The 24930-nt window shown below is 50.2% G+C and overlaps 1 protein-coding gene across 5 annotated transcripts; it reads left to right on the top strand.

Moving 5' to 3' along the window:
• Positions 1 to 1553: 1553 nt before the first annotated feature.
• Positions 1554 to 24668, top strand: HROB (homologous recombination factor with OB-fold). Of its 5 annotated transcripts, none has more exons than XM_033182800.1 (10): positions 1554 to 1994; positions 5333 to 5383; positions 8320 to 9489; positions 11864 to 11944; positions 13815 to 13955; positions 16411 to 16519; positions 16708 to 16793; positions 17141 to 17266; positions 19367 to 19475; positions 24081 to 24668. In XM_033182800.1, the coding sequence occupies exons 1-10, from the start codon at positions 1992 to 1994 to the stop codon at positions 24140 to 24142; spliced, it is 1938 nt and encodes a 645-aa protein (XP_033038691.1). In that variant the 5' UTR covers positions 1554 to 1991; the 3' UTR covers positions 24143 to 24668. The 5 variants fall into 5 exon arrangements, with proteins under 5 accessions (XP_033038691.1, XP_033038690.1, XP_033038689.1 ...); XM_033182799.1 differs by having other exon boundaries at positions 11861 to 11944; XM_033182798.1 differs by lacking the exon at positions 24081 to 24668 and adding an exon at positions 19714 to 19974 and having other exon boundaries at positions 11861 to 11944.
• The last annotated feature ends 262 nt before the right edge of the window (positions 24669 to 24930 follow it).

Here is a 24930-nt window from a genome sequence, read left to right as displayed (position 1 = left end):
TCCTCCTTTGCACCTAAGAAGGTGGGGCTCCTCACCTAGCAGTTGCAGGTATTTGTGGAAGTGAGCATTGAGTTACCCAGCCATTCACACTCCCTCCTGACAAATGGCATCAAGTCATTCAACAAACACTTGTCCAGCCTGGGCAACACAGGGAGCCTTCATCTCTACAAAAAATAAACATAAAAAAATTAGCTGGGTTTAGGCCGGGCGCGGTAGCTCACGACTGTAATCCCAGCACTTTGGGAGGCCAAGGTGGGTGGATCACGAGGTCAGGTGTTTGAGACCAGCCTGGGCAACATAGTGAAACCCTGTCTCTACTAAAAATACAAAAAACTAGCCGAGCGTGGCTGGGCATGGTAGCTCACGTCTGTAATCCCAGCACTTTGGGAGGCTGAGGTGGGTGGATCACCTGAGGTCAGGAGTTCGAGACCAGCCTGGCTGACATGGTGAAACCCTGTCTCTACCAAAAATACAAAAATTTTCTGGGCATGGTGGCACAAGCCTGTAATCCCAGCTGTTTGAGAGGCTGAGGCAGGAGAATCGCTTGAACCTGAGAGGCGGAGGTTGCAGTGAGCCAAGATCGTGCCACTGCACTCCAGCCCAGGCGACAGTGTGAGACTCCGTCTCAAAAAAAAAAAAAAGTTATCTTGGTGGTGTGTGCCTGTGTTCCCAGCTACTCAGGAGGCTGAGGTAGGAGGATTGCTTGAGCCCAAGAGGTGGAGGCTGCAGTGAGCCATGATTGTGCCACGGCACTCCAGCCTGGGTAAGGGAGTAAGTAAGACTCAGTCTCAAAACAAAAACAAAAACAAACTCATTTTCTGAGTGTCTTCAATGTGCCACATGCTGGTTCACAAAGGTGAAAAGTCACAGTCTTGCTCTGAAGGAGTACTAAGTCCAGCAGGGAGGCCAGGCGCGGTGGCTCACACCTGTAATCCCAGCTACTTGGGAGGCTGAGGCAGGAGAATCGTTTGTACCCGGGAGGCTGAGGTTGCGGTGAGCCGAGATCAAGCCATTGCGCTCCAGCCTGGGCAACAGCAAGACTCGGTCTCAGAAAAAAAAAAAAAAATGGTGTGGAAAGGGATTGGTGCTGACTGGGAGGCTGATTGGTTGGGAGACCAGATAAAGCAGGGAGGCAGAGGCCAGAGTGCTGCAGGTTCTGGGGATTTTCTATGTCATCCTCCAGTGACTGGGAAGGATTGAAGAACTTTTCAGTGGAAAAATAGGATGCCATTTGCATGTTAGAAAGAAACCAGGCTGGGTGCAATGGCTCACGCCTGTAATCCCAGCACTTTGGGATGCCGAGGTAGGTGGATCATTTGAGGTCAGGAGTTCGAGACCAGCCTGGCCAACATGGTAAAACCCGTCTTTACTAAAAATACGAAAGTTAGCTGGGCATGGTGGCGGGCGCCTGCAATACCAGCTACTCGGGAGGCTGAAGCAGGAGTATCAATTAAACCCAAGAGGCGGAGGTTGCAGTGAGCCGAGATCGTGCCACTGCACTCCAGCCTGGGCGACAGAGCGAGATTCAGTTTCCAAAAAAAAAAAAAGAACGTTAAAGAAAGGAGCGGGGTCAGGATTAGGCGTCGTGGGGCCCAGATTCTCCTGGCCTGATCTCACCTGAATCAGTGCTGAACCAGCCGACTGGGCCGAGGAGCCGCTTGGGGGCGACCGAGAGCCCATCCGTTTCCCCTTTAAGACCAGAGCGGAAGACTAGAGCGAGGACCTTTGTGTCGGCGGGAAATAAATATGCCCGCCCCTTTAAGAAGGCGGAGACGCCCGAGTGGCGGCGTCTTCGAATGCGGCCTGAGGCGCTGCCCCCAGTCTTCCGGCGACTTTCTCTACATCGCAGAGACGCATCTCTCTGACCCCATCCCGGGAGCACTGTCCCTCGGAGTCCTAGACTTCCACCTGGGTCGTATCCGAAGCCCCGGCGACTCCCCGGACTCGGGGTGCCGGGCCAACCTTCCCGCCGAGGCCCACCCGCCGTCGCCATGGTAATGCCGCGCCCAGCCTGGGGGTCGGCCGGTCGCAGTGCCCCCCTGGCCTCTGGAACCGCTCGTGGGGTTCCAGCCCCTCGCCCGCGCAAGCTGCAGGACCGGGGTCTGGGTGGAGGTTCGGTGGAGTCGGGAGACCTGGGGTCTCGGCAGGGCTTGTCATGGACGCGTCGGAGACCCTGAGAAAACATTCTTCTCCCCTGGGCCTCAGTTTCCCTCCTGTTGCCTTCCTACCCTCCTGGGAAACCTCCTTTTGTAGTGCGCTCAGACGTCACTACCGCTTGGGTCCATCCCTTTCCCCTCCCCGCCCCACCCTTTCCACTTTTTTTTTGGACGAAGTCTCGTTTTGCCGCTCAGGCTGGAGTCCAGTGGTGCGATCTCGGCTCACTGCAACTGCCGCCTCCCCTCCACCCCTTTCTCTTTGACCCTTAGAGTCTTGCGAACTGTATCGCCAGCTGTAGTTCCTGCGGCTCTGGTATCTGGGGTTAGACACCACCTCTGCTCTGGGTTTGATACTCGTCTGGAGCTGGCTACAGCAGCCCTGCTGGCTAGAAAGAAGGAACCGTGGGCTGGGGTATCCTACTCTCCTGGGACCCTAGTTTTTGGGCCTTGGATTAGATAGGGAAGATACTGGCTTCATTTACAAAAACAATGCCACTGCGGATGTGTTTGGATTTATGGTAGTTTCTCTCATGTTTGACATTAGATTCGTCAGGGGAAACCTTTGGGATATTGCAAAATCCTTAGGCCCAAGCCAGGTGCCGCGACTGACACCTACTTTTGTTTGTTTGCTTGTTTGCTTTTTTGAGACAGAGTCTCACTCTGTGGCCCAGGCTGGAGTGCGGTGGGGCGATCTCCGCTCACTGCAACCTCCACCTCCCAGGTTCAAGCAATTCTCCTGCCTCAGACTCCCAACAAGATGGGATTACAGGCGGGCACCACCACCCCCGCTAATTTATTTCTATTTTTAGTAGAGATGGGGTTTGACTTGGTTGGCCACACTGCTCTTGAACTCCTGGCCTCAGGTGCTCCACCCGCCTCGGCCTCTCAAAGTGCTGGGATTACAGGAGTGAGCCACAATGCACAACCTGTGGCTGACACCTATAATCCCAGCACTTTGGAGGCCACGGTGGGAGGATCACTTGAGCCCAGGAGTTCAAGATGAGTCTGGGCAACATAGTGAGGCCCTGTATCTACAAAAATTTAAAAATTAGGCAAGGCACAGTGGCTCACGCCTGTAATCTCAGCACTTTGGGAGGCCAAGGCGGGCAGATCACAAGATCAGGAGTTCAAGACTAGCCTGGCCAACATGGTGAAACCCTGTCTCAACTAAAAATACAAAAAAATTAGCTGGGCATTGTGGCTTGGCCTGTAATCCCAGTTACTCGAGAGGCTGAGGCAGAAGTATTGCTTGAACCTGGGAGGTGGAGGTTGCAATGAGCTGAGATCATGCTGCTGCATTCCAGCCTGGGTAACAGAGCAAGAAGAAGAAGGAGAAAAAAGAAAATTAGCTAAGCATGGTGGCGGACACCTGTAGTCCCAGTTACGAAGGAGGTTGAGGTGGGATGGTCACTTGAGCCTAGGAGATTGAGGCTGCAGTGAGCTATGATCTCGCCATTGCACTCCAGCCTGGGCAACAGGGCAAGACCCTGTCTAAAAAGACAAAAACAGGCCGGGCGCGGTGGCTCAAGCCTGTAATCCCAGCACTTTGGGAGGCCGAGACGGGCGGATCACGAGGTCAGGAGATCGAGACCATCCTGGCTAACACGGTGAAACCCCGTCTCTACTAAAAAATACAAAAAAACTAGCCGGGCGAGGTGGCGAGCGCCTGTAGTCCCAGCTACTCGGGAGGCTGAGGCAGGAGAATGGCGTGAACCCGGGAGGCGGAGCTTGCAGTGAGCTGAGATCTGGCTACAGTACTCCAGCCTGGGCGGCAGAGCGAGACTCCGTCTCAAAAAAAAAAAAAAAAAAGACAAAAACAAAATGTTTATGCCCATGTGCATAGTCCTGGAGAACTGCCCTTGCTCCCCTAGGCAGCCTTCCCTTTGTCCCCTTTCTTTCCTTCCAGGATTAGTGCAGATGGTTCTGAGTGGATTATGTTACAAGAAAGTGTGTTAATCTTTTTTTTTTTTTTTTAAGAGAGTCTCTCTCTGTCACCCAGGCTGGAGTGCAGTGGCACAATCTTGGCTCACTGCAACCTCTACCTCCCGGGTTCAAGCAATTACCTGCTTCAGCCTCCCAAGTAGCTGAGATTACAGGCATACTCCACCAGGCTCGGCTAATTTTTAAAATTTTTTTTTGAGACAGTCTCACCCTGTCGCCCATGCTGGAGTGCAATGGCGTGATCTCGGCTCACTGCAACCTCTACCTTCCGGTTCAAGAGATTCTCCTGCCTCAGCCTCCTGAGTAGCTGGGATTATAGGTGCCCACCACCACACTCAGTTAATTTTTTGTATTTTTAGTAGAGACAGGGTTTCAATATGTTGGCCAGGCCGGTCTTGAACTTCTGACCTTGTGATCTGCCCCCCCACCTCAGCCTCCCAAAGTTCTGGGTTTACAGGCATGAGCCACCACGCCTGGCCTAATTTTATATTTTTAGTAGAGATGAGGTTTCACCATGTTGGTCAGGCTGGTCTCGAACTCCTGACCTCAGATGATTCACCAGCCTTGGCCTCCCAAAGTGTTGGGATTATAGGCATGAGCCACCGTGCCTGGCAGAAAGTGTTTTAATCTTTTTCTAAGAGGTGGGTTTCACTATGTTGCCTAGGCTAGCCTCAAACTCCTGGACTCTAGGGATCCAGCCACCTCAGCCTCCCAAGTAGCTGGGACTGCGGGAATGAGCCACTATACACAGCTAAGTAAGTTTTTTAGAACACTTAGGTCTTTTTTTTTTTTTTTTTTTTTTTGATACAGACTCTCACTCTGTCGCGCAGGCTGGAGTGCAAGTTCCGCCTCCCGGGTTCAAGCAATTCTCCTGCCTCAGCTTCCCGAGTAGCTGGAATTACAGGCATGAGCCACCATGCCCAGTTAACTTTTGTATTTTTAGTAGAGACGAGGTTTCTTCATGTTGGCCAGGCCTGACCTCAGGAGATCCACCTGCCTTGGCCTCCCCAAGTGCTGGGATTATAGGCATGAGCCACCACGCCCGTCCCTAGATCATTTAAGTCTTTAACAAAATCCCGTTTCTTCTCATTCCTTAGTCCTTTCCCAGCCGTTGCAAAAACAAACAAAAAACAATATACCTGATGGTATTGTTAGTGCTGGGAAGAAGCAGAGTGAGGACAGAATGTGCTTGCAAATGGTATTTCTCAACCCCAGTTGGTTTGTTTTCTTTTCAGGCGTGCAGTTTGCAGAAGCTGTTTGCTGTGGAAGAGGAGTTCGAAGATGAGGTAGGGAAGTGTTGGTGATCAGAGGTGGCAGATGAAGTCTTAAAATATAAACACTCAGGTTCAGAACATTTTGGAGTAGCCTGTACCAGCCTCCTTTCAGTTGATATGTGTGTGTTTTTACCTGTGAGATGCTGAGAAGTGAAGAGAAATGTAAACAACCTACTTAAGTGTCTTAGAAACAAAAAACCAGAGAGATGAGTTGCCTAATTGTCATACCTTTCATTTATAAGGGCCCTTTCCTGGAAGCTGTGTCATCTAGCTGATTTAATTCACCTCAGTGATAACATATTTGTGGTGGGAAAGGCAGTGTACATAGAGCCAGAACCGTGTAACAGACAGCATAGTTACTGGATAGCAGGAGGCCAGGGGTCAGCAATTGGATATGTGAATCAGGGCAAGTTAGTTTATTCTCTAGTCTTCTGTTTTCTCTTCTGCAATATGAGGGATGCTCTTCTGTCTCAGATTTCTTTCTTTCCCTCTGTCTAATCACAAGATAAGGGGTGCGACTAGATCCAGAGCTCACACATTAGAATTACCCTTGTCTAGGCCCTACCATACACCAATTAAATCAGAATTTCTGGGAATGGCCCAGCCAGGGGTATTTCTTTTTTTTCTTTTCTTCAACATTTATTTTAAGTTCAGGGGTACATGTGCAGGTTTGTTACATAGGTAAACATGTGCCATGGTGGTTTGCTGTACAGATCATCCCATCACCTAGGTAATAAGCCCAGCATGCATTAGCTATTCTTCCTGGTGGTCTCCACCTCCCTGCCTGTGGCAGCCCCCAGTATGTGAACTTCTTTCTTTTTTTGGAGACAAGATCTCTTTCTGTCACCCAGGCTGGAGTGCAGTGACACAATCACGGCTCACTGCAACCTCGACCTCCCAGACATAAGTGATCCTCCCACCTCAGCCTCCTCAGTAGCTGGGCCTACAGGTGTGTGCCACCATGCCCAGCTAATTTTTTTTTTTTTTTTTGTAGAGACAGGGTCTTACTAAGTTGCCCAGGTTGGTCTCGAATTCCTGGACTCAAGTGATCCTTCTGCCTCGGCCTCCCAAAGTACTAGGATTACAGGTGTGAGCCAGCAGGCCCGTCCTGATTTTTGTTTTTACAAATAATTCACAACTGCCGTTTTGTCAAGGAGGTGTGTCCTTGTCTTTGTCTTTCAGCTTTGGAGGTATGTGATTACAGGCTGAAAAGGTGACTGTTAAAATGACCCTCTTGGGTCTTACCAGGTGATGATGGGACTGCTAGGGAAGTAATTTACTTTCCTCTAGTAAAGGACTCTGACAGCTGAAGTTTCTGTTCCCTGAAAATGGCAGATCAGTCCCTTCCCCCTTCCTTTTTTTTTTTTTTTTTTTGAGACGGAGTCTCGCTCTGTCGCCCAGGCTGGGGTGCAGTGGCCGGATCTCAGCTCACTACAAGCTCCGCCTCCCGGGTTCACGCCATTCTCCTGCCTCAGCCTCCCGAGTAGCTGGGACTACAGGCGCCCGCCACCTCGCCCGGCTAGTTTTTTTGTATTTTTTAGTAGAGACGGGGTTTCACCGTGTTAGCCAGGATGGTCTCGATCTCCTGACCTCGTGATCCGCCCGTCTCGGCCTCCCAAAGTGCTGGGATTACAGGCTTGAGCCACCGCGCCCGGCCATCCTTCCCCCTTCCTAAAGCAGATGACATCATGTCTGAGAGTGAGCTCTTTGGGAGAAAAAAGATCATCAACCTCCAGAATCATCAGGATTTTATTACTGCTATAGTTCTGGTCATTATTATTATTGTTGAGTTCTGTGGTGGTCCTGCCTGAGTATGAGACTCACTTAATAATGCACAAAGCAGGAAAAAGCCTTTCTCTAGCCCAGACAATCCAGTGTGGCAGCAGAGGGTGAGGGTGGTGGGGACCCTCCTGTCAGTTAAATCAGCAGTTCTGACTCAAAACCACCCTCAGAACAGGTCTGTTGCTCTTGAAGGTGTCAATCTCACCTTGCTTCCCAACTGGAATCCATACTTTATTTAACTTGCCTGAAAAGCTATATTTAACTTCTGCCTTTTTTGCTGGCTCCAAGGCCTCTCTGGCTTACTGAAGGGTAGCTATCTCTGTGGTGTGTGTGTGTGTGTGTGTGTGTGTGTGTGTGTGAAAGAGAGAGCACATGAGTGCGTATTGGGGATGAAGAGTGAGCTAAGGACAGGCAGCATGACCAGCCGGATAGATCCCTGTTTAGATAACAGGCCAGACATCAGAAAGTGGTCTCGTTGAGATGGTGGTTGTGTGACCTAGGGTGGTTTGTCTGACTTCTTGGTGCCCTGGAACGTTTGCTTTTCCTGCTGTCCTTGTCTAACTGCCCGTCTCCCCACCCATGAAGACTGAAGAAAGAGAAGCTACCTGAAGACTTAGCCTTAGATTGGAGTGTTTTTGATAGAGCCTTGTGTAGGCCCATGGGTGAGGTCAGAGGTGGTAAGAGACAGAGAAACCACCATTGCCTTTCATGCTTTGGTTTATTTTTATTTTTCTTTCTTTCTTTCTTTTTTTTTTTTTTTTTTGAGACAGTCTCACTCTATTACCCAGGCTGGAGTGCAGTGGCACGATCTCGGCTCACTGCCAACCTCTGCCTCTCAAGTTTAAGCGATTCTCCTACCTCAGCCTCCTGAGTAGCTGGAATTACAGGTGTGCACCCCCATGCCCAGCTCGTTTTTTTATTTTTAGTAGAGACAAGGTTTTGCCATGCTGGCCAGGCTGGTCTCGAACTCCTGACCTCAAGTGATCCTCCTACTTTGGCCTCCCAAAGTGCTGGAATTATAGGCATAAGCCACCATGCCCGACCCTCATGCTTTGGTTTCTTTCAAGTGTCTACACACAAACATACATGCCATGTTCCTGAACAGTAAAAGCAGAGGGGTTCTTGATTTCCAGATGCCAAGACCTACCATCTCTGCTTCCTTGTAGGATTTCTTGTCTGCTGTGGAGGATGCAGAGAACCGGTTTGCTGGCTCACTGCCTGTGAATGCTGGGCGTCTGAGACCTGTCTCTTCTAGGCCACAGGAGACTGTGCAGGCACAGTCCTCCAGGCTGCTGCCGTTACACCCCACTGCTCCCTCAGAGGCTTTGGGCCTGCCAGACCTGGACCTCTGCCTCCCTACCTCCAGCATGCCCAGTGCTGACAGCCGTCCATCATGCATAGGAACAGCTCCCCTAAGGCCTGTCTCTACTTCCAGCAGCTGGATTGGCAATCAGAGAAGAGTGACAGTGACAGAAGTGCTCAGAGAGCCAGCAAGACCTCAATCCTCAGCCCTACACCCCCTACTCACCTTTGAGAGCCAACAGCAGCAAGTTGGTGGCTTTGAGAGGCCTGAACAAGACGACTTTGATAAAGTCCTGGCAAGCATGGAGTTGGAGGAGCCTGGCATGGAGCTGGAATGTGGAGTCAGCAGTGAGGCCACACGAATCCTGCCTGCCCAGCAGCGGGAGGGTTCAGTATTGGTTAAAAAGGCCTGGCTAGTTGATCTGAGTGGATCTTGCCAGAAGGAGCCCATGCCTGCCACCCACACAGCGGGCATCATGTCAGCCCAGGATGAGTCTCTAGATCCTGTCGTCCAATGTAGGACTCCACGACCCCCCTTGAGACCTGGTGCTGCGGGTCACCTTCCTGTTCCAACTGCCTTAACAGTTCCCACTCAGCAACCCCACTGGAAAATCTGTCCACAAGGCCCCCCTGTTCAAGCACTTCAGCCTCTCCAAGCTGCTAGAGGGACCATTCAGAGCAGCCCTCAAAATCGTTTGCCTTGTCAGCCATTCCAGTCTCCAAGTTCCTGGTTAAGTGGCAAAGCTCATTTACACAGACCTCGAACTCCCAACTCAAGCTGTTCTACTCCCTCAAGGACTAGCTCTGGATTATTTCCTCGGATACCCTTACATCCCCAAGCTCCACTCTCTTCCATTGAGTCTCCTGTTGGTACCCCAAAAAGTCCCCAGGGAGCTCTGCAGACACCCATAGTCACCAACCATCTGGTGCAGCTTGTCACGGCTGCCAGCCGGGCACCGCAGCAGCCCACTCATCCCTCCACCCGAGCCAAAACTCGCCGTTTCCCCGGCCCAGCTGGAATCCTGCCTCACCAGGTGAGTGAGCTGACTTTCTAGGATTTGGGGGGCAAGGGAGAGAAGCAGGGTTCCAGCATTGTCCAGCCCTAGCATATCTTCCCTCTTGCAGGGAAGGAAGGAAGGAAGTACAGAGAGGCTTTTCAAAGCTGTAGGAGAAATAAAAGGGAAGAACTGAATGCTAGAAAATCCACCGTGAAAGAAGTGCTTAAGGCCGGGCGCGGTGGCTCAAGCCTGTAATCCCAGCACTTTGGGAGGCCGAGACGGGCGGATCACGAGGTCAGGAGATCGAGACCATCCTGGCTAATACGGTGAAACCCTGTCTCTACTTAAAAATACAAAAAACTAGCTGGGTGACGAGGCGGGCGCCTGTAGTCCCAGCTACTCCGGAGGCTGAGGCAGGAGAATGGCGTAAACCCGGGAGGCGGAGCTTGCAGTGAGCTGAGATCCGGCCACTGCACTCCAGCCTGGGTGGCAGAGCAAGACTCCGTCTCAAAAAAAAAAAAAAAAAGAAGTGCTTAAGGCTCTGAGGACATCATAATTTTCTTTTCCTTTTTTTTTGTTTTTGAGATGGAGTCTCGCTGCGACGCCCAGGCTGGAGTGCAGTGGTGTGATCTCAGTTCACTAAAACCTCTGCCTCCTGGTTAAACCGTTTAAGCGATTCTCCTGCCTCAGCCTCTTGAGTAGCGGACTACAGGCCCCCGCCACCAAGCCTGGCTAATTTTTGTATTTTTAGTAGAGACAGAGTTTCACCATATTGGCCAGGCTGGTCTTGAACTCCTGACCTCAAGTGATCCGCCCCCCTCGGCCTCCCAAAATGCTGGGATTGCAGGCGTAAGCCACCACGCCTGACCCTCTTTTCCTTTTTTTTGAGAATTAGAGACTGGCTATGTTGCTCAGGCTGGTCCTAAACTGGGCTTAAGCCATTCTCCTGCCTCAGCCTCCCATATAGCTGTATAGCTGGGACTACAGGTGTGTACTAGGGCAGGAAGTCATTCATGTGCATTTTTTTTTTATTATACTTTAAGTTCTAGGGTACATGTGCACAACACGCAGTTTTGTTACATATGTATACTTGTGCCATGTTGGTGTGCTGCACCCATCAACTCGTCAGCACCCATCAACTCGTCATTTATCATGTGCATTTAAGGACTTCTTATGTGTTGGACAATTTGCTTGGAACTGAGAATATAGAGATTAAAAGAAATAGTTCCTGTCCTAAAGAGCTTACAGTGAAATGGAAGAAACAGATGCAAACAAACAAACATGCACAAAGTGCACAGTGTGAATAGGGGTCATTCCCTGGGTGCTGGGGAGACACTGGCTCTGCCTTAGGCTTGCTGAGTGGGCTTTGGATGGATGAGTAGGAGGTTAACAGGTGTGTGGCGGAGCGGGAGCTGTGCTCTGTGGATGTTCTAGCAGTGGGAAGGCAGGGAAGAGCATGTGTAAAGGCACAGAGGCAGAAGAGCAAGGTGCGCTCAGATCCACAGAACAGTTCATTGTGGCAGGTGTGGGGAAGCTGGGGCTGAAAACGAGACAGCCCTGGTGAGACTTGGATTAAACTAGTCTTGGATCAGATCCCAGAAAATTGGACTCTGAGGATTTGGACTGGTTGTGATAGGTATGCCCTCTTCCTCCCATTTTAAGGGTGTTTGCAACAATTTCTGCCTGTTACTTGCTGTTCCCTAGCACGTTAGCAGATATCCAAAGAGGCCGTCTATGTTCCTCCTGGGCTGGATCTTCCTGGAGGAAAGGGTTAGGACTTGGGGAAAGCTGCCCCTTTGCTCATCACAGGCCTCTCAATTTTTCTTTTTCTTCTTCTTTTTTTTTTTTTTTTTGAGACAGAGTCTTACTCTGTCACCCAGGCTGGAGTGCAGTGGCATAATCCTCGCTCACTGCAACCTCTGCTTCCTGGCTTCAGGTGATTCTCCTGCCTCAGCCTCCCGAGTAGCTGGAATTACAGGCATGCGCCACCACGCCTGGCTAATTTTTGTATTTTTGGTAGAGACAGGGTTTTTCCATGTTAGCCAGTCTCGTCTCGAACTCCTGACCTCAGGTGATCCACCTGCCTCAGCCTCCCAAAGTGCTGGGATTACAGGCATGAGCCACCAGGCGCCCGGCCAGGCCTCTCTATTTGGGTCACTGCCCCCTTCAGGCAGTCCTGGTTTTCGCGCCTGGGCTAGCTCCAGCTTCCTCACATTTCCAAACCAATCCCCAAAGTATCTTTTTTGAGCTGCCAAAGAGGCTCCTGAGACTTTGTTAGGAGAGATGTAATATGTGTTAATTGTCCCTGATCATTTCCTGAACTCATTATGTAATCCAGACAAAAAGCTGTACTTGTAAATAACAGTTGCTGAGCTTGCTCTCACCTTCTCCTTCTCTCCCCTCTTAGCAGAGTGGGAGAAGTCTGGAGGACATCATGGTTTCCACACCCCAAACTCCGACCCATGGTGCTCTGGCTAAATTCCAGACAGAGGTAACTTATGCAAGTGTTAACTTTCTGGGTGTGTTTTGAGAGTGAGGGGCGTTCCCGTGTGTTTCAGGAGTTAAACATCAAGAGCTGATGCTGCTAGGCCTGTTTGCTGGTGTCATACACTAAAAGGCATTTGAGGCAGATAGTTGGGGGAGGCAGCAATTTTACTGGCATTAAGCGAAGCCTGTCCTGGTGCCAGGTAAGTATCATCTGGTGCCATGGGTCCAACCTTCTTTCCCATCTAAGAAATAAAGGCCCAGCTAGCTCCAGCTTCCCCCAGGGGAGGAGACTGATAAGTAGTATGAGATTGTGTCTCAGGAGCCCTTCCTCTCAGGTTTCTGACAACCGAGCTAGGAGGGATCTGCCTTCTCTAGCCTTTGCTGGGTTCCCTTTGTTGGGTGAGACCCAGCTTCCCTCCTCCTTGGGGTTCTGGTTGACCTGCTCTGCCCTCAAACCCAGTTTTGCTTTTAATTCTCCCCAGTATTTTTTCTCTGCTGTAGCTCCACAGATCCGCCAGTCCATTTCAGATCCAAAGCAGCAAATACTCTCTGGATTCGAAGCATGTATTAATGTAAGAAGGTTAATTGTTAAAGCTAGAAGCATCCCAAATAAAATATGACTGGTTTCAAAATGGCTAAGCCACTCTGGAAGCCTATAAATATATGCAGTGGATCCCTACCCCTAAGACTTTTTGAGTCTGTTACAAAAAATAAGCTTGGATAGCCTTCTGCTTCAATGAAGTTAAAGTCAGGAAGTGATTTTATTTTATTTATTTATTTTTTATTTTATGTTATTTTAATTTTTTTGAGACAGATTCTCGCTCTGTCGCCCAGGCTGGAGTGCAGTGGCGTGATCTTGGCTCACTGCAACCTCCGCCTCCTGGGTTCAAGCTATTCTCCTGCCTCAGCCTCCCAAGTAACTGGGACTACAGGCACGTGCCACCATGCCCGGCTAACTTTTGTATTTTTAGTAGAGACGGGGTTTTACCGTGTTAGCTAGGATAGTCTCCATCTCCTGACCTCGTGATCTGCCCGCCTCAGCCTCCCAAAGTGCTGGGATTACAGGTGTTAGCCACTGCACGCAGCCAATTTTTGTATTTTTAGTAGAGAGGAGGTTTCACCATGTTGGCCAGGCTGGTCTCGAACTCTTGTCTTCAGGTGATCCACCCGCCTCAGCCTCCCAAAGTGCTAGGATAACAGGTGTGAGCCACTGCGCCTGGCCCAGGAGCTGATTTTATTAAAAATTTATTTTTCGTACCTAGTCTTGCAGATAGGACCTGATTTTAAAAAGGGAAAAAAAAAAAGAGTATCTGCTGAATGAAAGCTGTGATATGCAACAAGATTTTCACATGCTTCAAATGCCAAAGCAATCAGAAAAAAAATAAAAAGAAAAAATAAAGAGGCCAGGTGCGGTGACTCATGCCTGTAATCCCATCACTTTGGGAGGCCGAGGCAGGCGGATCACAAGGTCAGGAGATCGAGACCATCCTGTGAATGGTGAAACCCCGTCTCTACTAAAAATACAAAAAATTAGCCAGGCATGGTGGCGGGTGCCTGTAGTCCGAGCTACTCGGGAGGCTGAGGAGGGAGAATGGCGTGAACCCGGGAGGCAAAGGTTGCAGTGAGCCGAGATTGTGCCACTGCACTCCAGCCTGGGTGACAGAGCGAGACTCCGTCTCAAAAAAAAAAAAAAAAAGATTTCACATGCCATTTTCTGGCCTTGGAGATAAATGAGAGGAGAGACTGGCCATTGTACTACAGTTTTTCCGAGGGGATTTGCTTTTCCTCTCTCACCCTTCCACCCTGTTTCAATCAACAGTCTGTAGCAAGGTAGACCTATTCATATAGGCTCCCCCTCTGCTCTGTGGTACCAGATTGTTGCTAGTTCCCAGGCATCCGTCGAGGAGGATTTTGGGCGAGGGCCCTGGCTGACCATGAAATCTGCGCTAGGCCTGGATGAGAGAGACCCTAACTGCTTCCTCTGTACCTACAGCATTGTCATGGTGCTGCGCAAGGTAAGGATTCTGGGTGCTGAGACCCATAGGAAAGACCATTTTTATCCCTCTGTCTGACCTACTGCCCTACTCCACCTTAGGAAGGGGCTGTTTGCTCCCTCGTACTCTATACGAGCAGCAGCACAAAGTCCCTTTTGTTTTATCTTCCACTTACCTACCTTTTCACTGTCATCCATAGGATTGGGCCCAAGTGGAAGGAGAGAGTGGGTTGTGGCATGCTTCTGCACTTCCAGGCCCTGGATGGGGTGGGGTGAGCACACTGCCACCCTCAAATCTCCCCAGTGGTTAAGGGTTGTGCAGAGACATGCCAGTACTTGTGCCAACATATCCCTGCCTGTGACTGCTATGATGGAACACTGTGTAAACATATATAAACGAAAGTGCTGGACACAGTGGCTCACACCTGTAATCCCAGCATTTTGGGAGGCCGAGGTGGAAGGATCACAAAGGTCAGGAGTTCGAAACCAGCCTAGGCAACAAAGCAAGACCCTGTCTCTATAAAAAAATACAAAAAAAAAAAAAAAAAAGAATTAGCTGAATGTGGTGGCACATGCCTTATAGTCCCAGCTACTAGGGAGGCTGAGGCCAGAGGATCACTTGATCTTAGGAGGTTTAGGCTACAGTGAACTATGATCATGCCACTGCACTCCAGCCTGGGCAATAGAGCGAGACCTTGTCTCCTTTAAAAAAAAACCCAAGGCGGCCGGGTGCGGTGGCTCAAGCCTGTAATCCCAGCACTTTGGGAGGCCGAGACGGGCGGATCACAAGGTCAGGAGATCGAGACCATCCTGGCTAACACGGTGAAACCCCGTTTCTACTAAAAAATACAAAAAACTAGCCGGGCGAGGTGGCGGGAGCCTGTAATCCCAGCTACTCGGGAGGCTGAGGCAGGAGAATGGCGTCAACTTGAAAGGCGGAGCTTGCAGTGAGCTGAGATCCAGCCACTGCACTCCAGTTTGGGCGACAGAGCGAGACTCCGTCTCAAAAAAAAAAACAAAAAAACAAAAAAAAACCCAAGGCTGGGCATGGTGGCTCACACCTATAATCTTAGGAGGTCAAGGCGGATGGATCACCTGAGGTTGGGAGTTCAAGACCAGCCTGACCAACCTGGAGAAACCCTGTCTCTACTAAAAATACAAAATTAGCCGAGCATGTTGGCACATGCCTGTAATCCCAGCTACTCGGGAGGCTGATGCAGGAGAATTCTTTGAACCTAGAAGGCAGAGGTTGCGGTAAGCCAAGATGCACCATTGCACTCCAGCCTGGGCAACAAGAGTGAAACTCTGTCTCAAAAAAAAAAACCAAAACAAAAAACAGGCCAGGTGGGTTGGGTCACGCCTGTAATCCCAGCACTTTGGGAGGCTAAGGCGGGCGGATTACTTGAGGTCAGGAGTTCGAGACCAGCCTGGCCAATATGGTGAAACCTCATCTCTACTGAAAATACAAAAATTAGCCAGGCTTGGTGGCACACGCCTGTAATTCTAGCTACTCAGGAGGCTGAGGCTGGAGAATAGCTTGAACCCAGAGGTGGAGGTTGCAGTGAGCCAGGGTCGTGCCATGGTACTCCAGCATGGGCGACAGAGTGAGACTCCATCTCAAAAATAAAAAAATAAGCCGGGCACGGTGGGTCATGCCTGTAATCCCAGCACTTTGGGAGGCTGAGGCTGGCAGATCACTTGAGGTCAGGAGTTCGAGACCAGCCTGGCCAACATGGTGAAACCCCATCTCTACTGAAAATACAAAAATTAGCCAGGCTTGGTGGCACAAGCCTGTAATTCCAGCTTTTCGGGAGGCTAAGGCTGGAGAATCACTTGAACCCGGAGGCGGAGGTTGCAGTGAGCCAAGGTCGTACTACTGTACTCCAGCCTGGGCGACAGAGCAAGACTCCATCTCAAAAATAAAAAAATAGGCCGGGTGCAGTGGCTCATGCCTGTAATCTCAGCACTTTGGGAGGCCGAGGCGGGTGGATCACGAGGTCAGGAGTTCAAGACAAGCCTGGCTAACACGGTGAAACCCCATCTCTGCTAAAAATAAAATCAGCTGGATGTGGTGGCGGGCACCTGTAATCCCAGCTACTCGGGAGCCTGAGGCAGGAGAATCGTTTGAAACCAGAAGGCAGAGGTTGCAGTGAGCTGAGATTGCGCCACTGCACTCTACCCTGGGCAAAAGAGCGAAACTCCGTCTCAAAAGAAAAACAAACAAAAATTTAAAAATAAATAAAATAAATAAAAAACCCAAACAAAAAAGAAAGGAGGCAGGGGAGAGAAATGAAGGACCTCCCAGCTCTAGGTCTGCCAGAGAAAGAGATGGAATACCTCTTTGTCCTCCACAAGAAGATCATCACTATAACTATACTCTGACCCCTCCTACCCCCGGTTGCCCTGGCACACTTGGAGACCTGGGAAGTCACAGGTGGGCCATGGAAGGCTCAGCATATGCCTCTTCTTGTAAACAGGCAGCCCTGAAGCAGCTTCCTAGGAACAAGGTTCCCAACATGGCGGTGATGATCAAGTCCCTGACTCGGAGCACAATGGACGCCAGTGTGGTTTTCAAAGACCCCACGGGTAAGGAATTAGGTTCTAGATTGTCTGATGAGTGGGCTCCATTGAGGACAGGAAATGAGGAGGAATCACCCTCTCCCTTTGCAGACAGGAAAACTGAGGCAGCGAGCAGCCCACTTCCCAGCCAGGGCCCATACCAGTCACTGTGCTGCCCTTGACCCCGAGACTGATGAGCCATGTGGTATTTGCAGGAGAGATGCAGGGGACAGTGCACAGGTTGCTGCTGGAGACGCGCCAGAATGAGCTGAAGCCTGGCTCAGTGCTGCTGCTGAAGCAGGTATGGGGAGCAGCTGTCTACACCACTGCCACCTGGATAGAGCCCCCAGTGACTGTCTCCTTACCTGTCTGGCTGCCTTCCTCTACAATACCAGGCATGGAGTGGCTGAACCATTGCTAGGCCCTGGCTTGAGGAGCTGAGGGAAGGCCTGCAGCCCTTGAGCTGACTCCCATTCTTCAAGGTGGATGGGGATGGAGGGTTGTGTTGAGGGGAGAGTTTGGCAAATGGTTCTCTGGCACCAAGGCTAGGCAGAGGACACCAAGTGAAAAGCAAGTGGGAGCCAGGTGGCCATCTGGCAGCTCCCAGTGCTCCATCAGGACACTGACCTTCCCTTTCCTTGACTCTAGATTGGAGTGTTTTCTCCTTCACTTCGAAACCACTACCTCAACGTGACACCCAACAACCTGGTCCATATTTACAGCCTGGATTCTGGGGATGGGAGCTTCCTCAAGCCATCTCAGCCCTTTCCCAAGGTAAGAGGAGCAGGATGGAACAGGGGACTGGTAGGGCCCTCCTTCTGCCTGGATCTTCTGATTTCTTCCTCTCTTCCACCCTGGGGAGCAGGTGCTCTGAGGTGAAAAGGTATCTTTGGGGACAGGACCATCTTCTCCTATCCCTCATCCAGCCGCCTGGCAGATGGCTCAGTAACAGTACCTAGAGGAGCAGCTGGCTTCTTGGTGATCCCTGAGCATCTGATGGCAGGCTTGAAAATCTGAGAGGATAGGAGTCACTTGAGAACTAACCAAGTGGAGGGTCCCCCAGGAGGTGGCGGCAGTAAATGACTGAGGGTCAGATCTGCTACAGGTGGCAGTGTGGAGAACAGTGAGCTACAAGTGGCCTGTCAGGTGAGCCAGCACCTGCTCTGTGTCTTCCCTTTGACGTCTGCCTCTGCTAAGTTAGGGGAAAGCTGCACAGAACACTGGTAGGGACATCCTCTTTAGGAACTGAGATAAGCATTTGGCATTTATGGGAGGTGAGCATGGGCTTCCAGGCAGATGCACTCCAGGGTAAGAGTGCAGAGCCTGGGCTTGACATGCCCCGCCCCCACCACTTTCCTGGGATCTTGTGTACTGAAAACGTGTACTCTGACCTTGGGCAAGTCCTGTCGCCTCCCTTGCTGTTGCTTCATCTGTGGTACGTTTGATTTGATGACCTCTAGTCACCTTAGAGGTTTTCGTCTAAGCTCCAACTTTCCACTTCCATTTTCATCATCTTTCTCCTTAGCTCCTTCATTTTCTCTAAATCACCCCACTTCTAAACCCTTCTTCTTTTTTTTTTTTTTTTGAGACAGAGTTTTGCTCTGTCACCCAGGCCAGAGTGCAGCGGCGTGACCTTGGCTCACTGCAACCTCTGCCTTCCAGATTCAAGCGATTCTCCCAACTTAGCCTCCCAAACATCTGGGACTATAGGCACATGCCACCATGCCCAGCTAATTATTTTTGTATTTTTCGTAGAGACAGTTTCGCCATATTGGCCAGACTGGTCCTGAACTCGTGACCTCAGTTGATCGGCCTGCCTTGGCCTCCCAAAGTGCTGGGATTATAGGCATAAGCCACTGTGTGCGGCCTGTTTTTCTTTTAAATTTCAAATTATCTATACTCATTGAGATAAATCAAAATAGGCTGGGCATGGTAGCTCACGCCTGTAATCCCAACACTTTGGGAGACCGAGATGGGTGGATCACAAGGTCAAGAGATTGAGACCATCCTGGCTAACATGGTGAAACCCCGTCTCTACTAAAAATACAAAAAAATTAGCCGGGCATGGTGGTGTGCGCCTGTAGTCCCAGCTACTTGGGAGGCTGAGGTAGGAGAATGGCCTGAACTCGGGAGGCGGAGCTTGCAGTGAGCCGAGATCGTGCCACTGCACTCCAGTCTGGGCGACAGAGCGAGACCCTGTCTCAAAAAAAAAAAAAAAAGAAGAAATAAATCAAAATAGCACAGAATAAGCAAAAAATGGATCCTAGCCTTCCCCACTCCTATTTCCTAGGGCTAAGCGTGGTTAACCATTTAATTACCAGTATTTATTTATTTAGTTTTTTGAGATGGAGTCTCACTCTGTCACCCAGGCTGGAGTGCAGTGGTGTGTCCTCAGTTCACTGCAACTTCACCTCCTGGGTTCTAGTGATTCTCCTGCCTCAGCTTCCTGAGTAGCTGGGATTACAGGAGCACTCCACCACACCTGGCTAATTTTTGTGTTTTTAGTAGAGACGGATTTCACCATGTTGGTCAGGCTGGTCTCGAACTCCTGACCTTGTGATCCGCCTGCCTTGGCCTCCCAAAGTGTTGGGATTACAGGCGTGAGCCACCGCACCTGGCCTAGTTTTTGTATTTTTAGTAGAGATGGGGTTTCACCATGTTGGCCAGGCTGGTCTCGAACTCCTGACCTCAAATGATTCACCAGTCTCGGCCTCCCAAAGTGCTGGGATTACAGGTGTGAGCCACCATACCTGGCCCCATCATGTTTCTTTCCTGAGCCCCCTACTATACCTTTGAGGTTGTCTGGGTAGAGATGGTGCCACCTGAAGGGATTTCAGGGCCACAGGCATTGGCAACCAGATCCTCTGTCCCCAGGATTCAGGGAGCTTCCAGCATGATGTGGCTGCAAAGCCCGAGGAAGTCTTCAGAACAGCACAGAAACTAGAGGCAGAGGCGTCCCCTGAGGAAGAACTCCCAGAAGCAGGTAAGGCAGTCAGCCCATCTGGGAGCATGAGAGGTTCAATTTCCTGTTGGATAGCTGAACCAGAATCTTCCTGGTGGCTACATCTTGTTCCTCTTTCCATGAATCTTTGGATCTTATATAATCTTACAGAAATCAGATACAGTGTCTTGTTTGACAAGGCTGCAGGCCACAAACTCATTAACAGTGTGATGGGGCCGCATAAAACAAAGTGTCATCCACAGGTTTCCCCCATTTTCAGGTTATGTGCCATCAGCCACAAGGAGGAAACATGACCATCCCCTGTCCAGATGGACAGGTGCTATCTTTGTGCCACACTCTGAGTCCTCCGTGGGCTGACGACCGGACCACAGAGGCAAATTTCCCATCCTGACTAACCTTAGAGGAGTGCTGAGGAGTCAGACGTCCATGTGGTTTTTGGGAGAACCAGGCTCCAAACCAGAGAGGCCTAAATGCAGACCCCTTGTGGTTGGGCCGGCTGCTTCCTCAGGAGGCAGCATCACCCAGGTGAAACTGACACCATTCATGGTCTAGTTTTAGCTTTTTAATTTTAATTTTAATTTTTGAGACAGGTCTCATTCTGTTGCCCAGGCTGGAGTGCAGTGTTATGAACACAGCTCACTGTAGCATCGGCCTCCCAGGCTCAAGCAGCCCTCCCATCTTAGCCTCCCAAGTAGCTGGGACTACAGGCATGTGCCACTATGCCCAGCAATTTTTAAATTTTTTGTAGAGACAGTTTTGCCATGTTGCCAAGGCTGGTCTCGAACTCCTGGGGCTCAAGTGATCCTTCTGTCTCTGCCTGCCAAGGTACTGGGATTAGAGGCATGACCTACCACGCCCAGCCTGGTCTTTAGCTTTTTGATTCCAAAAATTCAATCCTGTCTGGCCCCAAAGTTTACAGGATTATTTGTGGGTGGAAACCTACCCAGGTGCCAAGGCAAGAGACTGAAGGCACAAACTGTTCCAGTATAATAAAGAAAATAGAATAAGAAAAGTTATACTAGAAATAGGATATAGAAATGATTATATATGGATATTAACAATCATTAGTTTTTAGTACTAATCTCTGCATTATCATTGTAACCAAGAAAAGGACCGGCCAATACAGAGTCAGGAGCTAAAGAGACATTGTGAGAAGTGACCAGAAGACAAGAGTTGGGTGCCAGATGTAGGGTCCAGCCCTACTGGGCTTTGTGGGTTTTTTCTTCGTGTGTGGAGACGAGAGACTGTAGAAAAATAAGACACAAGACTAAGAGAAAGTAGGAAAGACAGCCGGGCCTAGGGGGCCACTACCACCAATGCGTGGAGTCTGGTAGTGGCCCCAAATGCCTGGACGCACTGCTATTCATTGTATACAAGGCAAGGGGGCAGGGTAAGGAGTGTGAGTCCTCTCAAAAGATTGATAAGGTCAAGCAAGTCATGTGTCCACGTGATAGGGGGCCTTTTGCTTTGTGGTAGCTGAAGCAGAGAAGGAAGACAGAATACGTCAGCGTTTTTTCTATGCACTTATCAGAGATCAAAGACTGTATTTTATTTTATTTTTTTGAGATGGAGTCTTGCTTGTTGCCCAGGCTGGAGTGTAGTGGCACCATCTTGGCTCACTGCAGGCTCCGCCTCCTGGGTTCATGCCGTTCTCCTGCCTCAGCCTCCCAAGTAGCTGGGACTACAGGCGCCCGCCACCACGCTCGGCTAATTTTTGTGTTTTTAGTAGAGACGGGGTTTCACCTTGTTAGCCAAGATGGTCTCAATCTCCTGACCTCGTGATCTGTCCGCCTTGGCCTCCCAAAGTGCTGGGATTACAGGCGTGAGCCACCGCTCCTGGCCTAAAGACTTTAATACTTTCACTGATTCGCTACTGCTATCTTCCAAGAACTTAAAAGAAGAACCAGGTTTACAGGCGGAACATAAAGTGGACAAGGAGTGTGCCCACTGAAGCACAGCACCACAAGGAGAAGTTTAAGCCTCTGGATGACTGCGGGCAGGCCTGGCTAATGTCAGGCCTCCCACAAAAGCTGGTGGAGCAGAGTGTTCTCTAACTCCCCCAAGGAAAGGGAGATTCCCTTTCCCAGTCTGCTAAGTAACAGGTGCCTTCCCAGGCACTGGCGCTACCACAAGACCGAGGTCTGCTAAGTAATGGGTGCCTTCCCAGGCACTGGTGCTACCGCAAGACCGAGGTCTACTAAGTAACGGGTGCCTTCCCAGGCACTGGAGCTACCGCAAGACCGAGGTCTACTAAGTAACGGGTGCCTTCCCAGGCACTGGTGCTACTACAAGACCGAGGTCTGCTAAGTAACGGGTGCCTTCCCAGGCACTGGAGCTATTGCTAGACCAAGGTGTCCTCAGGCGGCCCTTATCAGGGCATGACAGAGGACTTTCACTCTTGTCTTCTCCTCACTTCTCACAATGTCCCTTCAGCTCCTGACTCTGTACTGGCTGATTTTTTTCTCGGTTACAATGATAATGCAGAGATTAGTACTAAAAACTAATGATTGGTAATATCCATATACAGTCATCTCTATGTCCTATTTCTAGTAAAACTTTTCTTATTCTAACTATTTTCTTTATTATACTGGAACAGTTTGTGCCCTTCAGTGTCTTGCCCCGGCCCCTGGGTAGGTTTCCACCCACAATTATGGATAGGTGTTCTCACACTACCTAATTCACAGTATACCAATGGAGGAACCACAAAGGCCATTATATCTTGTGAAAAAGCATATATCCCTTATCCTAGAATCTTGCATTGCCTGGGAGCCTGCACTCTTTCTTTGTGAGATAAGCCAAGGCATCACCAGAAGGTTGCTGGTAGTCACAGAGAATTAACTATAGAATATTAGGGCTGGTGGGCTGGGCGCAGTGGCTCACGCCTGTAATCCCAGCACTTTGGGAGGCCAAGGCAAGTGGATCATGAGGTCAGGAGATTGAGACCATCCTGGCTAACACAGTGAAACCCCATCTCTACTAAAAATATAAAAAATTAGCCGGGCATGGTGGTGGGCACCGGTAGTCCCAGCTACTCGGGAGGCTGAGCCCAGAGACTGGTGTGAACGTGGGAGGCGGAGCTTGCAGTGAGCCGAGATCACACCACTGCACTCCAGCCTGGGCGACAGAGTGCCACCCCGTCTCAAAAAAAAAAATATATATATATATATATAGGCTGGTGTCACATCTTCAGTGTAGGGACAGACCTTTGAGCAGGAAGCTACTAATGGTGGCCTGACAGTGCTGAAGACAAATACTGATTCTTTTTTTTTTTTTGAGACAGAGTCTTGCCCTGTCGCCCTGGCTAGAGTGCAGTGGTGCGATCTCAGATCACTGCAACCTCTGCCTCCCTGGTTCAAGCAATTCTTCTGCCTCAGCCTCCGAGTAGCTGGGATTACAGGCACGTGCCACCACACCTGGCCAATTTTTGTGTTTTCAGTAGGGATGGGGTTTCACCGTGTTGGCCAGGCTGGTCTCGATCTCCTGACCTTGTGATCCGCCTGCCTCAGCCTCCCAAACTGCTGCGATTATAGGCATGAGCCACTGCACACGGCCCAAATACTGATTCTTGATTCTTACCCTGATTCCTAGTTTCCTAGCCCAAGCCGATTGCCATTCCCCTTCATTTCATACCGTGTTTCTCTAGACAGTCACGGTGTAGTTAATGCAGGGGAACTTTTTTTGTTATAAGCAAATTCCAGTCCTACCTCCCTGGGTACAGTGCCAGTCGCCATAATGAAATTGTGAATGCTCCCCAAACTAACTTTTGTCCTTCCTTCCAGCAGTGATATTTACTGAATGCTCTTGCCAGATGAAGAGCTAGGCTCTTGGGTGTAGCTTACAGACAGTCTAAGTTACTCCCAGGGTTTTCTGATCCCATTCAGTAGGCAGGAGTTTTCTAGTTGGCAGCAGTGGCTCTGGTGTCAGATGGAGCCTGAATATGCTCACCTTGGGCAAGTTGTTTTACCTCTTAAAAGCTTGTTTCAGGTAAAGTGGGGTTGATAACAAGAGCTACCTGGAGATGCCCTACCTATGAATGGTTATTGAGGCACACAGCAAGCACTCAGTCAGTATTAGCTGCTGCTAGTAAACAGTATTGCTAGGGATTATTGAGGTCAGCTGTGTCCAAGTTCTCGGCCATAAGTACCACATCTGAGAACTGTAGTCTAACACAGGCACTTTGAGGAAGGGGGTGATATTTTCCACTGTCAGATGAGAAGCCAATTAAGGAACTGTGTAACTCTGAACACATCTAATGGCTTTTCCCAGCACTCTTTCTCCCTCAGCCAATGAGGGTTGCACTAGGTGACCTCTGAAGCCTTCCTGTTTGGCACTATGACTGGATGGAAGGAGAAGAATCAGTGAGGCCCAGGGGAATTCCCTTCCTCATCAGAATGGCCCAGGGATTACGCCCCTGCCTTTTGTCATGTATGGGTACAGGGGGAGCAGAGGGAAGATTGAAGTCAGGCCAGGCTCAGGCCCATTGGCATGGGTACCACTGCCTGGAGTAGCTGCCTGTCCAGCTATACAACCAGGCCCAGGCCCTCCTGAAGGGCAGAAACTTTGGACCTGAGTCATACGGAACCCTGATGTTGTCACTAAGGCTACCCATCATTCCCCTCTCTGTAGATGACCTGGATGGACTCCTGAGTGAGCTTCCTGAGGAATTCTTCTGTGGGACCAGTAGTTGAGACTGCCCCAACACAGGACAGCAGCTCTGGGTGTGTCTGGTCACGTCCAAGGGGGAGAAGAAGGCCAGCATGATTGGAGAGTGGACACAGCAGGGGGCTTCTGTGGTTGCTCCCACCCTGGGTGTTTTCCCTGAGAGCCCCCTCATCTCTGCGCTGCCCCCACTTTGGGCCTTCCTTTGCTGTTGGCCCCAGAATCTGGCCCGAGACTGGCTCTCCAGCCAACAGGAAAGGCATGTCACCCTCGCCTTGGGTGTCCCTCTCCTGCCTCAGCTTAACTTTAGAGGATATTGGGCCTGGTTTTCTTGTCCCTTCATACCCTAGTCCCTGGACAGCTGAGGAGCTGAAAGAAGCTACACCACAGCAATGGCGGCCTGCCCCTCCGCACAGGGGAGGAGCATGCTCAGGCTTCCTCTGCTTTGTCTCTTCAGATCTGTGGTTGCTCTGCTCATCCATGCCCAAGGTTCTCAGGTGCAGGACAGAGGTGTGGCCTACTGTAACTTGTTCTGAAATAAAGCAGCTCCTGCTTCTTCTGCCTCCCTTTCCTTTCCACCCCCTGCTGCTTCCTGCCTGCCCTGCCAGTGCTGTGTGGCCACAGAAGGGCTCAGGCAACTGTTTATCTCTCTTTTTTTTCTTTTTTATATAATTTTAGACTTCTAAATTTATAGAATTATTGCAAAGAGAGTACAGAGAGTTCCCACATACCCCACACCCAGTTTCCCAGTTATTATTTTATTTATTTATTTTTGAGATGGAGTCCCACTCTGTTGCCCAGGCTGGAGTGCAGTGGC

This window comes from Trachypithecus francoisi, unplaced genomic scaffold, assembly GCF_009764315.1.
Source record: "Trachypithecus francoisi isolate TF-2019V2 unplaced genomic scaffold, Tfra_2.0 Lachesis_group20, whole genome shotgun sequence".
Classification (NCBI taxonomy): Eukaryota; Metazoa; Chordata; class Mammalia; order Primates; family Cercopithecidae; genus Trachypithecus; species Trachypithecus francoisi.
The sequence above is the reverse complement of the archived record's forward strand: the minus strand, read 5'-3'. Positions and strand labels throughout refer to the sequence as shown.